The sequence below is a fragment of the Cucumis melo genome, chromosome 4 (assembly GCF_025177605.1).
Source record: "Cucumis melo cultivar AY chromosome 4, USDA_Cmelo_AY_1.0, whole genome shotgun sequence".
Taxonomy (NCBI): Eukaryota; Viridiplantae; Streptophyta; class Magnoliopsida; order Cucurbitales; family Cucurbitaceae; genus Cucumis; species Cucumis melo.
The window spans coordinates 19,850,835-19,869,623 of record NC_066860.1 but is presented as its reverse complement, the minus strand read 5'-3'; the positions used below and the strand labels follow the sequence as shown (position 1 = coordinate 19,869,623).

Below are 18,789 nucleotides of genomic sequence, written 5' to 3'. Positions count from 1 at the left end.
CACCCCAGCAAACCGGGGATCTACAACATTTGCCGTACAAGGCCTCAAATGGTGCCATGCCAATAGTAGCCTGATAACTGTTATTATAAGCAAATTCCATCAAATGTAAGTGGGAGTCCCAGCTACCTGGAAATTCCAATGCACACGCTCGCAACATATCCTCTAAAACTTGGTTCAGGCGCTCAGTCTGACCGTCAGTCTGTGGATGGAAAGCTGTACTAAAGTCTAACCTCGTGCCCATAGCAGTCTGCAAACCCTTCCAGAATTTGGAAGTGAAACGGGCATCTCTATCAGAAACAATTGACACTGGCACTCCATGTAATCTCACTATCTCAGACATGTACAGCTGTGCCCACTTACTAGCAGTATAGGTGGATTTACCCGAAACGAAGTGCGCTGATTTGGTAAGTCTGTCCACCACAACCCAAATCACTGTAAAACCCCTCAGAGTTCTCGGCAGCCCTGTAATGAAATCCATGGACACGTTTTCCCACTTCCATTCCGGTATGCTCAAGGGTTGTAATAAACCCGCTGGTTTCTGCCTTGGTGCCTTAACCTGCTGACACACCAAGCATCTACTAACAAATTCTGCTACTTCCCTCTTCATGTTACGCCACCAATAAACCCGCTTCAGGTCCTGATACATCTTCGTACTACCTGGATGCATGGAAAATGGGGAACTGTGAGCCTCAGATAATAATTTTGTCTTAACCGCACTATCTGACGAAACACAGAGGCGTCTCTCAAACAACAGTCCACCATCAGAGGATAACGAGAACTCAACCGCTTGCCCTGCCTCTGCTAGGCCACGTTTCTCAACCAGATAAGGATCGTTACTCTGAGCATCAATGATCCTTTGCCTCAAAGTCGGCTGTACCGTCAACTGGGCTAACTGCATAGTAACTGCCCCCACTGACACGGCAATCTCAGCCCGCTTGAGATCCCGATGTAATGGGACCTGTCGGGTAATAAGTGCTGCTGAATGTGATACCTTTCTACTAAGAGCATCAGCTACCACATTTGCCTTGCCTGGATGATACAGTATCTCACAATCGTAATCCTTCACTAACTCAAGCCATCTCCGCTGTCTCATATTCAATTCTTTCTGTGTAAAGAAGTATTTCAGGCTTTTATGGTCCGTGAAGATCTGTATCTTTTCACCATATAAGTAATGCCTCCATATTTTCAAAGCAAAAACCACTGCTGCCAACTCTAAATCGTGTGTAGGGTAGTTCTGCTCATGACTCTTCAACTGACGAGAAGCATAAGCGACCACCTTACCCTGTTGCATCAGAACACAACCCAAACCCTTCTCGGAAGCATCACTATAAATCACAAAACTGCCAGAACCATCAGGTACAGTAAGAACCGGTGCGGTAACTAGCTTCTGTTTGAGGTTCTGGAAACTGTCCTCACATGCCTTGCTCCAAACAAAAGGAGCTCCCTTCCTGGTCAACTGAGTGAGAGGAGTAGCTATGCGAGAAAAGTTCTCCACAAACCGTCGATAATAACCTGCTAAACCCAGAAAGCTACGAACCTCACTGACAGTGGAAGGTCGGGTCCAACCGGTGACTGCCTCTATCTTAGCTGGATCCACAGAGACCCCAGCCTTAGAAACCACGTGACCCAGAAAGGACACCTGCTTCAGCCAAAACTCGCATTTCGAGAACTTTGCATACAACTTATTATCCCGAAGTGTTTGCAAAACCATACGTAAATGCTTCTCATGTTCGGCCTCCGTCTTGGAGTATATCAAGATATCGTCGATAAACACGATCACAAAAGTATCTAGGAACTCCCTAAACACTCTGTTCATCAAGTCCATAAACACTGCCGGAGCATTCGTCAAACCAAAAGACATCACAATAAACTCGTAGTGTCCATACCTGGAACGAAATGCTGTCTTTGGTACATCCTCATCCTTAATCCTCAGCTGATGGTATCCCGACCGAAGATCAATCTTAGAGAACACTGTGGCTCCCTGTAACTGGTCGAATAGATCGTCAATCCTGGGCAAGGGATATCTGTTCTTTACAGTTACCTTGTTCAACTCCCTATAGTCAATGCATAGACGCATCGATCCATCCTTCTTCTTAACAAATAAAACTGGCGCACCCCAAGGTGACACGCTCGGTCGAATGAATCCCTTATCAAGCAATTCCTGTAACTGTACCTTCAGTTCTTTCAGTTCTGCGGGGGCCATTCTGTAAGGGGCCCTGGATATAGGAACCGTGCCCGGCTCTAACTCTATGGCAAACTCAACCTCCCTGTGCGGAGGTAACCCTGGAAGTTCCTCAGGAAAGACATCCGGATAGTCCCTCACTACTAGTTCTGATGACAGGGATACATCGGCCTCTCTAGTATCCACCACGCTCGCTAAGATACCCTAAGTACCCTGACTGAGCAGTTTACTGGCCCTGATGGCTGAGATTACCTGAGGCAACGACCTTGACCCTTCTCCCTTAAATTTAAAACTGGCCCTCGAGGGAGGGTTAAACGTTACCTCCTTACAGGAACAATCTATGCTGGCGTGGTTAGCGGCTAACCAATCCATACCCAGGATTACATCAAAGTCGAGCATATCCAGAACTAACAGCGTTACCTCAATCACATGGCCTGCTATCTCAATCTGGCATGTTTTCGCCTTTTCCTTCGATAACATACACTCCCCGGAAGGAGTAGATACTGATAGAACATGGTGTAAGGGCTCTACCTCTAAGCGGGCATGCAACACAAATGTGGACGAGATAAAAGAATGTGACGAACCCGAGTCAAACAAAACTAAGGCGTAATGCCCCAATACTGGAAGCGTACCTGTCACCACCGTGCCTGCCTTCTCAGCCTCAGTCTTGTTGGTAGCAAAGACTCTACCCTGATGTGGAGCACCTGCTCCCTGATTCTGCGCGTTCCCCGTGAGTCTCAACGGGCATCTATCAGCTGTATGACCCTCTTGCCTGCACTTAAAGCAAGTCCTGGTCCCGAATAAGCAACGGCCCAGATGGTGCTTCCCACAAGTGGTACACAACGGCTTCCCTCTGGCAGCCTCCCCTGCCTCAAAAGGTTTCTGCTGGAAGCGGCGAAACTCACCACCTGATCTGAAATTCCGCTGTGGCACTGGAACAGGCTGCTGCTCAGCCTTCCTCTTCTGTTCCGATGTCGAACCTCTACCAGCGGTCTTAGACGAGTTAGCCCTCTCCTGTAAACTGAGATCCACTGCCAGGCGCAGTGCATCGGCATGAGTAGCGGGTCGGAAAGCTCGGACCAAACCCTGAATGTCCAGTCGGAGGCCTCTAACAAACTTATCAGCTCTGGCCGCCTCGGTCGCTATCATCTCGGGAGCGAAGCGGGACAACATGTCAAACTCCGCATCATACTGCTCCACAGTCATGTCACCCTGCTCTAAGTTCAGGAACTCCTGCCGCTTGGCGTCTCTCAAACTAGCAGAGAAGAATTTCGCATAGAAACTCTCCTTAAACTGCTGCCACGTGATCTGACTCACATCACCACCTAGCATTCTCTCTGTAGTCTCCCACCATGCGGTACCTCTGTCAGTCAACATAAAAACAGCACACTGAACTTTCTGATCCTCAGGGCATTTCATGTAACGGAATATGGTCCTCAAGGGTGATAACCACATCTGAGCCCTGGTGGGGTCCTCCAAAGACCCATCGAACATCGTGGGATTATACTTCCTGAAATCCCTCAGGTGCTTAGCCTCTGCTGACAACTGATCCGGCACAAACTGGGGCGCAACTGGTACTGGAGCCGGAGCTGGAGCAGGAGCTGGTGCTGGAGTTGGCGCTGGAGCTGGCGCCGGAGTTGGCGAGGCAGGCTTCTGCTGTTCCCGCATCTGCATAATCAAATCTCTAAACCTCTGCTCCATGGCGGCTAGGTCCGCATGAGTAACTGGCGCAGCCGGGTCAGGGGCTTGGGCTACAGGCTGCACCTCAGGTTGAACGCGTCCTGCTCCCCTTCCTCGGCCTCCTCGGCCACCCCTACGTGCACCTCTCCTTGGCGGCATTTCCCTAACAACCACCAACGATCCCTTTAGTCATAATGGTAATTGAATTTGCAGTTTAACTTAGGTAAGGTAATGCATGTAGAGTTATACATATACTTTCATGGGAGCGTACCTGACGAGCGGCAAGGATCGTTTCAGCCATAAGGATACAAAACACAGACTCACATTATAAGTCAGTCTACAGAACCTAAAACTTAGGCTCTGATACCAACTGTAACGACCCAACTTTCCGGACTAAGCTGAGGTCATTACCAAATACCAAAACTCGACCATTCAACATAAAATTTAAAACGGACCAGTTACGATTCCTTAAAAACATTAGAAACATTACAAAAAGACAGTTTCGGGCCCTATTTTAAATCAATCATAAAAGTCTCAAATAAAAACTCAAGTTATCAGTTCAAAACCACAAGTCAAATATTCTGACAAAATACATAGCGGAAGCGATAAGAAACCAGACGCGTCCATATGGCCTTCACGCGTCCTTCCTGCCTCTCGCCGGTCTGCCCCTCGCTGTGCCCTTACCTGAAAAGTTAAAGAAGAGAAAAGGGTGAGTATAAACATACCTAGTAAGGGACCCACTATTGGGCCCGTTAGGGGACAACAGTTAACTTCCTATTCGGGGGTACCCTACATAACAGTCTAGTGGTCCCGTAGAACGCACATATTAGTCTAGTGCTCCCGAAGGATGCACATATCAGTCTAGTGCTCCCGAAGGTTGCACATATCAGTCTAGTGCTCCCGAAGGATGCACACATCAGTCTAGTGCTCCCCAAGGATGCACATATCAGTCTAGTGCTCCCGAAGGATGCACATATCAGTCTAGTGCTCCCGAAGGATGCACACATCAGTCTAGTGCTCCCGAAGGATGCACACATCAGTCTAGTGCTCCCGAAGGATGCACATATCAGTCTAGTGCTCCCGAAGGATGCACACATCAGTCTAGTGCTCCCGAAGGATGCACATATCAGTCTAGTGCTCCTGAAGGATGCACACATCAGTCTAGTGCTCCCGAAGGATGCACATATCAGTCTAGTGCTCCCGAAGGATGCACATATCCGTAAGGCACGCTACCCCATAGATGAAGCTAACCGTTACCCCTCGGTCTATACTAAATCGTCTACCACAGTCATACCACAATCATCAATCATTTTACAATTTCCCTAAAGGCTTTACTGGCCAGGTAGTATAAGCTTAAACCATTACACCCTCAGTTGCTATACGCGTCAACTATTCGTATACCATTATGGAAGAGCCCCAAGCCTCAAACAGCTAAATAACCAACTGAACTCACTGTCCTTCCCCGTCTAATCCCATGATCAACGTCCATCAATCTAAAATTTCAATCTACAATTAGCGGTTGCAGTTCAGTTACATCAGACAGAAACATAATAACAGTGCTTAACAGTCAACACAGATACACTTATTCAGTATAGTCACTAACGTGTAATCCCCTGTGGATTACTACGTTTCCGGCCTCGACCCGAGGTCCAGTAGTAGGAAAACCCTTACTTGATACTCGGTTATGCCCCTCGATCGAATCCACGCTCAACAGCTCAACCTAAAACGAAAACACAAAGGTTTTAGTTGATGACTTTAGTAGAAGTCGTTTTAGAAGGTCCGAAGCACCTCCGTTGACTTACCCGAGGAAAGAAGGAAGCTATCTTCAACCAAGCCTGCCGCAGAACCCGAGAGCTTAAACGTCAATTCTTTACTACCTTTAAGGGGTGAAAGATAGGGTCAAAGCTTATTCCAATAATCAACTCGAATCGGATATGGCAACCTTAGAGAATTCATCAAAACAAATCCTTACCGAAGACTCACCGTGACCCGAAGTGGAGGAAGGAAGGCTTAGGTGGCTCGGCTCGGCTCGGCTTGGCCTCGGCTCACGGCTCGGCTCACTCTCGGCTCGGCTCGGCTTGGCCTCGGCTCACAGCTCGGCTCAACTCGGCTCGGCTCGGCTTGGCCTCGGCTCAGCTCGGCTCGGCTCGGCTCGGCTTAACTCGGCTTGGTTCTCGGCTCGGCTCGGCTTGGTTCTCGGCTCGGCTCGGCTCGGCTTGGTTCTCGGCTCGGCTCGGCTCGGCTCGGCTTGGTTCTCGGCTCGGCTCGGCTCGCGGCTCAGCTCGCCCGGCTCATTCGGCTCAGCTCACTCGGCTCACTCGGCTCGACTCACGCGGCTCACTCGGCTCGCGGCTGGGATTGCTGGCGGCCCGCGGCTGGAATTGGGTCTCGGGTCGGGTACGGCACAAAGCTACCGGCGTGATGGTTGCGTTTCGCGGATGACTGACGGCGGCACCGCGACGGAAAATAAGGTGCGACCCGCTCGACTGAGGGTAGAAGCGGCCGGCGGCCACCGGGTACACGAGACGGAGAGAGAGTATTAGAGATGACGGGCTTGCGAACAATCGGATGACCGATTTAAAGGACCTGTCGACGGCTGGCCGTTCGCGGGCAGAAGACGGAGACGCGCGGACGGTGAAGAACAACCGAGCTGGAGACGAAGGAATCGACGGTGATGCAGAAATGAAGAAGAAAGAGATGGAGGCGGTGGATGGCGGCGTCGAGTGAAGGAAGGAGGAAGAAGAGAAGATGGATGGGGGGGGAGGGGCTCGCGCGCGCCTCCTTTAGGGTTTCTTTAAAAAAAAATTATTATATATATATACACACACTTTTAATAATTATAAAATAATAATAATAATAATATAAAGTAATAATAATAATATATAAAAATATTAATATTAAATAATAAAATAAATTAACATTAGATAATGATAATGTTATTGTTTCATAATAAATATATTACTATAATATTAAATAATAATAATAATTATAATATTAATATTATAATAAATAGAATAAATATTAATAATAATAATATAATTAATATTATATTATTATTATATCAACTTACACCAACATTTTAGATTTCCGAAAAATTTACATAAACGAGAAAATTTTACCTCGAATTTTCGGGACGTTACAATTTTCTCCCTCCACCATCCCCCGCTCGCATCTGATTTTCGGCTGCCGACGTCGTCTCTCTCAATCCAATCTCTGCCATCGTTCAGGTAATTCCGTCGTCAATGTAACATTCTGTGTTTTAGTTTTTGTTCAATTTATGGTGTTTTGGAATATGGGTATTGTTCTTTGACCTCTCTTTTTGGTCTTATGATACCATACCATTTTTTGGGAATTCTAACATTTGATTCTCTGTTTTCATAATCTATTGGGTTTCTTCTTCCCCTTTGTTGGAATATTGGGAATTTTGTTGGTTGTTATTCAGCTGTTTTTTGGCCTCTTGTTCAAGAAAATTCTATTGGGTGTAAACTGAAGTTGGTGACTGATCTTGGTTTTTTCTATTTCATGTTTTGATTGTTTTTCTCCTGTTTATGGAGCTTTTTTTAATCCCTTCAATCATGGAGCTATTTTGTTATATAACTACAAAGGAGTGACTTATTGTCTATGGAACAATGAAGAATCACTTGGAACCTATACAATATAGAATTATAGACAGAAAATTTTCAATGTATAATTGAAAAGTGATTGATACTTTTGACATACAAACTCTTCAAGTGAGGGAAAAAAGAACTTAATGGAACGCAATAAGAGAACCATAAAAAAAGTTGTCTATTGGAATTGAGAGCTAAGACATTTTTCTGGTGGCCTTTTTCTGTCGTTAAACATGTTGGGCTCTTTTTTTCTTTTTTAACTTAAGACTGATAGTGTTTGTTTATTTTGGTTGTAACTTTGGGGTTCTTCTCGTTCGAGTTGTTTTTGAAATCTTGTAGATTTGTGTGTATTTGCTGCACATTGAGTTGTTAAGGGTTCCTTGGAATGCAGAGTGTTTGGTCGCATTAGATCATCACTCATCTTTAGTGGATCAATTATTTTGTTTTCTATGATCCAAGTTCGAAGATTATCTTCTCTTCTATATGTAGAATAAGACTATTGAAAATTTTCTAAACTTTGGTGCTTCGGTGTCAACTTTTCATAGTATTCTAAAATGCGTGTTTTATTTTTCCTTTCATTTTTAAAAGTAAGATGGCAATATGTGAAGGTATAATTTCTATCTTTTAACTTCCTCGCGCTTCATAATCTCATTTGATCTTCCATGTCCAGCTCGTGTTGTGGCGTTTCAGCATTATTCTCACTATTTTCTTGTTACCTACAGTCCATTTGACTCCTTTTATTTACACATGGAACTGTGTCTTAAGATTCGAGTTATTGAGTTTTGAATGGTGTTAGTATATTGTCCTGGTTAAGGTTCAATTAGTAAATTCTCTGTAAGTATCGAGACTTTGATCCCTTTCGAGTTTATTGTTGCTGTGGTTTTCGGTCCAACTTTTAAAATTTTGTCCTGTTTAGGTTCGTATTGTAAGAATGAGGTTTGAGATGGTTTCAAAGTAAATGATAGCTCCAGTAAACTCTTTGAGCATTGTTTTGTGTAACTTAGAAAATGTTATTGGGTCTTAGACGTGGGTATCAATTTAAGTTTATGATTTATGATTGATTTGAGATGGTTGAAAGTCAAAAGAGGATTTTTTTTTGTCATTGTGGTCTCAAAGAATTTGTTCTCCGAAACTCAATCTCGAGTTCTGAGTTTCTTTATTATCTAATGTGGAAGCTGAATGATAATTACACTTGATTTTAATAAATGTACTGTCTTTTCTGTGAAAAATATAATTTCTCTTTAACCTTTCAAGAACCGTACTCTTTGAAGCATATTGTATATTAAACTCTTCATTAAGAAGAACCTTCGCTTTCTGTTCTTACTCGAGTAATTATTAAAGCCCTCTTTATGAGAGAAAGATGTCTTTATGAAATACCAGCAGCTTTTTATTAGTAAATTTCAGTAAAAGGATTGAATTGAGGAGATCTTTGAAGCTTATTTTAGTGTTCCATCATCACCAGCAACAGTTTTGATGTGACCACATTAGAAACTTAAGTGAAAAATAGCTTAGCAACCTCTTCAGCAAATATTTCTCTGCTTTTCATCATTGATAGCTTTCTCATAAATGCATAAATATTTAAGATAAGACTCAGAAGAGGCACCTCTGTATTGTTCGTTTTTGCTTAGTCATACATTGAACTAGAACAAAATCAATAGCTTTGAGTTTGATTAAGTTAACAAAAACTTGGAACAACACCTGAGAACTTCTATCATAACTTCTTTGACAAGATCTAGTGATTATTCATATCATTTTGAATGGTTCATGCACTTCATTTGTGTTTTCTTTGGACCAAAGTTATACATTGAATAGAATAACCTTCTACACTTGTATCCTAACTTTTACTAGTCAACGTTGAATTTCACTATCAACTATCATCTTTTTAAGGAGCTTTGTCTTGCTCCTATTTACATAAAAACACAATAAACTAATCATCATTAGATACAAAAAGTCATTCAAACATGTTTCCTATCACAATACCAAGCTATGTCTAATCGCTCGGATTACTAACTAATACCAAGTTTGCTTGGCTAGTTCATTGTCTGCTTCGTAGGCTGCTTGCATTGTGGTTCTAATTCAGTGAACTATTTGTTTTGTTACTGTTAGATTGAGAGGGATTTTTTCTGTTTTGTTACTGTTAGATTGAGAGAGATACTTTATGGTCGTAGGGCCTGGTTGGAGTTTCTTACTTTTAAATATTTTACTTCTGCTCACTTTTAAGAGTAAGAATTTATGATGAGATATCTCATATAAATTTTCTGTGATTGGGAGAAAATATTGAAAATAATATCTCCACAAATAAAATTTGTGTGAACTTATGGAAAATATAGTTGGTGTTTAAGTGAAATCAAGTTGAATTTCCTGTAAAATGGTATACATTGCTCAAGTATCCAACTAAAAAGGTATAAATATTACAAATAATCTCATATTACCTTGTCCGTACTTGTCTCTGATATGAAGACAAAACTTAGAGGAATATTAAAGGCAGAAGCAGCAACCTGTGCAACTTTTGTATGCAATCCTTGGCCCATTTCAACACCTCCATGCGTAACTAAAACTGTCTCATCAGTATAGACATGAACCAGAGCACCTGCCTACGGTCAATAAAATGTATGAGGTCAGATTTCTTATGGATGAAATGTTACCCAGATAATAGCACGGGTATTTTCAGCAATGGTCTTTTCCCACCTGGTTCATTAGCTTTAGTGTAAATGATATGCCAAACTTTGTAGGAACCATAGCTACACCACGCTTCCTCCACCGATTTTGGCTGTTAAACAGTTTGACTTCTTTACGAGCATTAGCAAAGTCACAAGATGTCTTAAGTTGATCCCATAGTAGGGCCAGGGTAGAGTATTCAACTTGTTGACCATAGTGAAGCATATACCCCTCGCCTTGGAAATTGATTTCCTACATAAATATAGCGTGCTAAAGTAATGGTCACTGGGCCAAGAGAGCGACGTTAAGAACAATTATCGCTATTATTAACAAGATACCACAGTAATAACGATCACCATTATGAAACTTTCCCTTATCTCTTCCGGGCTTTTCTTGAGTTCAACAACAATTCTTTGAATTCAATTTTCAGTAATAAGCATGCCTTGACGACCACCAAATCCACGGAAAGCAGTATTACTAGGAAAGTTTGTGAATAAAACCTTTCCCTGAATCCTCATATTTGGTATCTCATATACATTATTTGAGTGAAACATAGCACATTCAAGGATAGCAAGAGATAGATCTAATGAATTTCCACCATTGTTGTAGATTTCCAAATCAAGAGCCATCACTTTTCCCTCATTTGTGAACCCAACCTAGGTCAGTTGTTAAAAATCTTATTGTTATATGGTTTCATAACATTTGAATTAAAGAAAGGAACAAATTGATATGTTAAGAAATTATATTGACCATAAATCATCGACTAGGAGGTCATGTGTTCAAACTTCTGTTAGGTCATTTTCTCATTAATTAAAACTGATCCTCATTGATGTTATTTTTGAAACCACAAATCAGGGGAAGAGTAAAGAAACTAAATTTTCTGTAGTATCAGCTTGTGCTATTGAGTATATTGTTCAATGGTTATTAAACATGATCATTGGTACTCAATGAGATTAAAAAAGGCCCTATCTTCTCCCTCTATGATTCCAAAAAAATTTCATATGTAAAAGATTTAAAATACAAAAGAAGGCATTGTCAAGTATTTTTGTTTAACTATATGCTTAACCAGTTATTGAGGAGGAAGTCTATCCCTTTTTCATACTGGCTTGCCGTATATTACTGTCCAGGAAAGAGGAAATGTTTCTTCCGAATTATATGATACAACATTGACCCCATTCACGTGCTTATTTTCCTAACTTCGTAAAGATCAACATCAAATTTAAATCCAACAGTAAAGTCAGAGTGTAAAAGAACACCTTATACTTTCCAAGAAAGCTATGCCACTGCCCTGTAATCATCATGTTTGTATCCCTGTCTAGTGTTAACTTCACGGGCTGATTCAACTAAAATGAGGGGACGGATGCATTGTGGTTCTAATTCCGTGAACTGTTTGTTTTGTTACTGTTAGATTGAGAGGGATTTTTTCTGTTTTGTTACTGTTAGATTGAGAGAGATACTTTATGGTCGTAGGGCCTGGTTGGAGTTTCTTATCTTTCAGTTTTATGGTTTGTAAGACATGAGTATTCTTTAAGGAAGGTTTAAAATATCAAGTTTTATGGTAGCTATTAGGTTAGCTCCATTTTGAAACTCGTTTTTGACACTTGCAAGTCTTTGTGTTTTAGGAATAGTTGTTGAAGCGCATCACATTTGCAACACAGTCAAAATCAATTTCTAGTTACCTCCATGAAGTTGTCTTCCGCTGTTGATTGCTTCTCCTTGCTCCCTCCTTCGTCTGATTCGTTCTCCGTTCATTTCGGTTCGATCCCTTCACTCTCTTTTCTTCCATTCACATTTTTTGGCTGAAATTTGAGTTCTTTGATTGCTATTTTGAATCCTATGTTATTTATCCCATCTAATAGTTCTACACTTAGGCTTTGTTTTGTAAGCATTTGGTTTTTGGAAATTATGCTTGTTTTCTTAGACTTTATTTACAATGTTTTCACTTTTTTAACTGAATTCCAAGAACAAAAACAATTTTTGGGAACTACTTTCTTTTTTCCATCAAAACTTGGTTTGAATTTTGAAAATATTCTATAAAACTAGATAACAACAAAACGAGAGGAATAGACTTAGATTTAAAAAAAATATTAAAACTAAATGGCAATCAAATTATGACTTAACAATTGAATATATTTGTTCTGATTTTAACGCTTGATATGTTAGTTTTGATTTTATTTATAGAGGTGTAGATCATGTTATTTGGCCTGCACTCAGAAAAATCTTCTTTTCTTCTAATTTTCCTCTTCTTAAAAGGCATGAGTAACAAAATTTCTCATTATGAATCAGCACAAGGATGAAAAAACAACAAATCCCATTGTGCTTCATTCAAATATATAAAATGACAAACAGATTAAATCACACAACCAGTAGAACGGCATCTGTTTCATCTTCCCATAGTGGACCTTCTTGTGCATTCCTAGTATTAGTCCGTCCTTTGCAAATTCTAGAACCATGCCCATAATCCACCAACCACACTCGATCCTTTTGTATTTGAGACTAAACTTTGAAGATTTCCCTAAGCTCTCTTTCCGTTACTAGTGTAATAAAATAGTCTATTACCTCCTCTTGAATTTGTATGGGTTCAAATTTCTCCATCTTCAAGCATCATGATTCAGGTTTTTCGATCTTGTGCTGCAAATTCCTATTTTCTAATGTTTCCGATTGAAATCCATTCAACTCATTCAATACTCTTCTTATTTTCTAATGTTTCCAATTGAAACCCATTCAACTCATTTAATACTCCTTTTTCGTATTTTACAATCGCATTAAAATTTCCTTGTGTGCACAATGCACCTCCCCTGTTTGGTTCACTACTTTAGCTCTTCCCCACAATCAAATGCTTGAATGTCATATCCATCTAATTCTAGCTTGCCCTTGCCTCTTATTCAGTAGCATTGGCTTCAATCTCATTGATGGTAAATCTACAACCACTCCTTTTAGTTGAGAAATGAGAACTAAAGAGAGATAAAAACCAAACTCCTGATGGATTCCTCAAAATAATGCAACATTTCCATAGTTTTGGATTTTCTTTTAGTTTGTAAATAAAAAAATTTCATATATGTTTACTACACGATGTTTATCATATACGTTTACTTTTAAATATTGAAAAATGACTTTCTTCTTTATCCTAGCACTTGCAAATGATAGAGATAAGAGAGAAGAATGTTGCCACCTTGAGTAGTAATAGTTAGCCTGAGTAATTGATAATTAAGATCTCGTTTTTTTCTCTTTTTCATTTGGGTTTTTCTGCTCTTTGAGAACTATGTCCTGCGTAAGTTAAAGGTGTTCAAGTAGGTTTTATTTGGATGCCAATGTTGTTCTCTTTTAATATGCCATTGATGTCCTCTTTCGGCTCATATCTCTAATTATGCATGCTATTGTAATATGAAGATACATATTTTAAAAAGATCTTCAACTCCCAGAATTAGATTTAAGAGAAGTTGGCCCGAATGACTCAAATACTTTTGCTTGATTTATTTAACTTTCTTGTGACTGGAATTAGGTTACACAAACATGAAAGTTGATGAAAGTAGATGTGATTATTGGATACTTCGGTTGGAATCCGAATACCATATTAAATCAAAGAGTAACATAAGGCATATATTGGATGGAATGAGACATGATCTACCCCTAATTCTTGCTCTTCCTTAAAGACGTCTTTAATAATACCTATATATTCCTAAACCATTGTGATTTGACCTAGTGGTGATATCTCAACTAAAAGGTCATGGGTAGTCATCTACGGAATTTATTTCTTACGAGTTTATTTGATTTTCGTTGTAGGATCAGACGAGAAAACGCCAACTTTGTAGGATGAGTTACATCTATGAACATTTTAATTTCATCAAGTGTTCCTTTTAGTTTAATTTACAGTTTGGTTTTAACATTACTATTTAGCATGTTGGTATCTCAGTATCCTTTTCGATGGTTTCATCTAAGTTATTGATGATCTAATCTTTTTCTTGGCAGGCTGAACACCTTCTGGATGATGCTAAGTTTCCGACAAACAAACTTGCAGCATAGAGAGCTGAAAAAGAATCCCTTTTATTTAGATCACTTTTAAGTTGCAAAGCATCCTTAGCATTTGGTTCCGACTACCCAGTAAGCTTCTAACGTTTTTTTAACTTAAATACTGCACAGGTCTAATCCCGTATATTGCTACCATTCCTTTACAAAACTCTTGTTTGGTTATTGGTACCTAAATATTAGTTTCCTGATTTGTTGTTCTTTTTCTTTTTCAACTATTGCTTTTATGGTTGGTTTTCCTTTACCAATGCATTCATGTTGTAAGTTATGTTGTTAACATTGTATATGTTTGTGAGTTTATATATTTTTTCTTCTTCGTGTTTTGATTCTTGTTTTCTTGCTTAATTGAGAGGTCCCTTTGATGTCCTTGAGATTGACTTCGAGTATGTTTAAGTTGTTTCAAGACTTTTGAAATACTGCACTTGCTATGTTGGAAATTCCATCTTATTGAAGTGTTGAGTGCTTTACTTTTTTCTTCTTTTCATAACTTTATGACCATTTTTCTGTCACCACGATTAGAAAATTTATATTGGGATATTGGGGCCTTAACTTCAGAACTATTTGGAACAGGTTCTACTTCAAAATCTAAGTCACTATCATAATCCTGTAAATCAAAGTCACAATGAATGACCTATTGGCTATGGCTGAAAACTTTGACAGCATAAAAACATTCTCATATAATGGTCTATTTATGTTTGGATATGAAGGCATTTTTTAACTTTAAAACTCCATACTATAATAGAGTTAAATTTATATAATATATGAATGGAATTAAGTACAATTGCTTCAAATTAAAACCTTGTAATTATCATTTCCTTTCGTGATACCTAATCCCAAAATGAATATTATTAATTCAAATTATCCAAATGGCTATAAAAAGTCAAATCCCATAACAATAACAATGATCATATAACACTCTAACTCAGAGAGGAGTCCAAGTTCAAATTAAAGAATTGAGGAAGGAAATTATGAGGATACGACGTCCTGAAACCCGAAATACAAGAAAAATTAAAAAGTGAATGAATCTCCTTGACATCCGGCTTCATTTCCTACTATAATATCATGTGCCCTTTTCTAGTAGTTTAATTAATGTTGCATGACCATACCCTAAAATATTACAAATTGGACAACTTTCAAATTATATGGGAATTCTCTGTAGTCCTTATATGTATATGATTAAATATTTATTTGACTTTACTGGCTCATCATATTAATATTATTGTTGTTATTTGCATTCACCCTTTTGTTACACAAAAGTTCCATTCATTAATGCCCCATGTGTTGGCAACCTATTAGCCCGTTTTGTTTTGATTTTTACTATTGGAAATGATCTTCTTACCTTAAATACCTAAGAAGTGATGTTCGATGATTGTTTTTTCTTTTCTCTTTGTGGCCAAGAATAGCGTTGTTTGTCTGTTTCCTTTAAAGAAATGAAGAACGATTGTTGAATTCCCGTTTTGTTGTTGTTTTACACTGTTTCTTGTTGTTTTGGTGGCTAATTAGTCAGTCACGCATCAGCTTAGTAGCTATTTGTTCTATGTGAATGGTCAGTAAGCTCACCTAAAGCAACGTTGTTTAACAGCCATACAATTAAGGTAGATCGTGTAGTTTCTCTTCAAGGCTGTGAAAGTACATGTCTCAAATCATGTTTAATTGTATCGCTAAATGGAGAAATTGAAGGAGCAAAATCTCAAAGAAACCATTAAAATAATAAATCTAAGTACCTTCCAATGAAGGGCTATATATATACAAATAATAATTGTGCTAAAGGCAAAGTTTCAGCAGAATATTTAATGTGTAAAACACTAATTATAGCAAGAGTAATGGGATATCTAATAAATCTAAGTACCTTCCAATGAAGGGATATATATATACAAATAATAATTGTGCTAAAGGCAATGTTTCAATAGAATATTTAATGTGTAAAACACTAATTATAGCAAGAGTAATGGGATATCTAATAAATCTAAGTACCTTCCAATGAAGGGATATATATATACAAATAATAATTGTGCTAAAGGCAATGTTTCAATAGAATATTTAATGTGTAAAACACTAATTATAGCAAGAGTAATGGGATATCTAATGAACAGTCACAGCTGTCATTCAATTTTTTGTTAATTGTATGGTTGTATGCTATATAATGCTATTCTGTATGCTAGAAGAGTTTGTATGCTGCTATGAAGAGCTGAGATGACCCATATTCACCATAGGCCTTTTCGTTTGTAAACATATGTATGGTGCTGCCTCCAGCCTAATCATAAATCTAATCAAGACAAGTTTCAGAACTAGGAATTTCCTAAAGTTTTCAATTTAGTAATGTTTTTGAATAGGCTCCAATTTTATTTATATTTATCTTTTCTTGTTGAAGCTAGTAAGTTCTATCATGTCACTAGAATTCACTTGCTTGTTATATTCCTAGTGGACCTGACAACTAATGCTGCTTCTCTCCGTACAGTTGCTTTGGAACTTCAAGTGTTTTTTTAGATGTTTTTGACTTCTTGGTAGGTGATGACTTACAAACTTACACTTATGTTTTGTTAGGTCCTTTTGAAAGTTATGCTTATGCACGTTGTGAATACTTTGTAGGTTGGTTTAAGACTAAGTTTGTTGAACTTACACACTTGGTTGCCAATTAGGCCAGGAAGTGCGTTTTTTCAACTTCTTTTAACTTTTTGGGAGGTTATGAGTTACGAACTATCACTTGAGCATTGTTAGGTCATTTGAAAGTTCAAGTGACACTTAATACACGTTTTTAGAACTTTTTAGGTTCGTTTAAACTTACAATGAAGGTGAAAGGAACAATCCATGGATCTAAATTTGTTGTGCTCATTGATTGTGGAGCAACACACAATTATGGAGTGATCCTAGGCTACGGTGCTGCTGTCAAGGGAAAGGGTGTGAGAAGAAGTTAAAATCATGCTGAATGACTAGTTTGTTGTGGAAATTTCTCTACACAAGCTTCAGGTTGGTAAGGGAAAGATATCAAAATGGTCTCCCCACAGGAGATCATCTCCTCCTCAACCTCTCTCTCTAGATGGTCTCCCCACTACTCCCCCTTCCCGTCACCTATCTTCTCTTAACGAACTATTTAAACTCTCAGTCACTCCCCACTTACTAGGTGCGTGGTTTCTCTAAATTAAGACTAGATTTGGAACTTTGGAGTGTCTTTCTAAGTTCTAACATGCTTGTTTTAGACGCAAATTTTTGGTCAGGAATTTGATAACCATTTGGTTTCTTTTTATTTTCTTTTAGAGGATTTGGCCAGTTTTCTTACTATTTCTTTGCAAACAGGTTTGACTAAGTCCTAACTTCTGAGATATATAAACCGTGCAATATCGTCTAATGGACAAATCATGGATGATGGAGAATAGGATGTCCAGGGAGTATGAATTGGGAGTGGAAGCGTTCATTCAATTTGGTTTTTGTCATGCCAAAGGTTCCAGTACTATCAGGTGTCCATGTTTGAAATGTGGGAACCGTTTGCCACAAGAAGAATCAACATTCAGATATCATCTATATGCCAATGGGATCGATCAAAGCTATAAGATATGGTTTTGGCATGGCGAATCTTTTACATCAGAGACTTCATGTAATCGACAGGCTTACACGAACGAAGAAACGGTCGACGATGATTTATTTCATGTGATAAATATGGTTCAAAATGTCCGCGATCAGTTTTCTGAAGTACCTAATACGTTTGACAATATGTTCGATGATGCAAAGAAGCCTCTATTTCCTGGTTGTAAAAGATTCACAAAGTTATCAGCATTAGTTAGGCTATACAACCTGAAGGTTAGATTTGGATGGAGTAATGCTAGCTTCTCCGAACTACTGGCAACGATTAGCGAGTTATTGCCTGAAAATAATAAAATGCCAATATCCATGTATGAAGCAAAAAAAAAAAACGCTTACTGCGTTGGGCCTTAGTTATCAAAAAATAGATGCATGCCCTAACGATTGCTGCTTGTATAGAAAAGATCTGGCAGACATCAGTAGGTGTCCTAAATGTAACATTTCGAGGTGGAAGACAAGTAAGAACTCAAATGAAGAGATTAAGGGAGTTGCAGCTAAACAGCTGTGGTATTTTCCAATTGTTTCGAGGTTCTTAAGGATGTTCAAGAACTCCGAATATGCAAAGCACTTGTGTTGGCATGCAAATGACAGGAAAGTAGACGGTGTGTTAAGACATCCAGCTGATACTCCATCTTGGAGGTTGGTAGATCATTTGTGGCCAGATTTTGGGTCCGAACAGAGAAACCTCTACTTGGGTTGTCCACAGATGGCATCAATCCATAAGGAGATTTATCAACGAAATATAGTTGTTGGCCTGTGATTGCTACAATATACAACCTTCCACCATGGCTATGTATGAGGAGGAAGTATTTGATGTTAACTATGTTAATCTCGGGACCTAAGCAACCAGGATACGACATAAATGTCTACCTAGCACCATTGATTGATGATCTTAAACTTATGTGGGAAGAAGGTGTTCAGTGTTTTGATGCACATAGAAATGAAAGATTCACCCTGCGAGCTGTCTTACTGTGGACTATCAATGATTTTCCTGCATACGGGAACCTGTGTGGGTGTAGCGTGAAGGGGTATAAGGCTTGTCCAATATGTGGGGAGGAA

General features: G+C 39.3%; 1 protein-coding gene across 1 annotated transcript; it reads left to right on the top strand.

Moving 5' to 3' along the window:
• Positions 1-17,499: 17,499 nt before the first annotated feature.
• LOC127148954 (uncharacterized) lies at positions 17,500-18,490 on the top strand. Its single transcript, XM_051083393.1, has 2 exons — positions 17,500-18,041; positions 18,130-18,490. Exons 1-2 carry the CDS (start codon positions 17,500-17,502, stop codon positions 18,488-18,490), a joined length of 903 nt encoding a protein of 300 aa, XP_050939350.1.
• Positions 18,491-18,789: the final 299 nt, after the last annotated feature.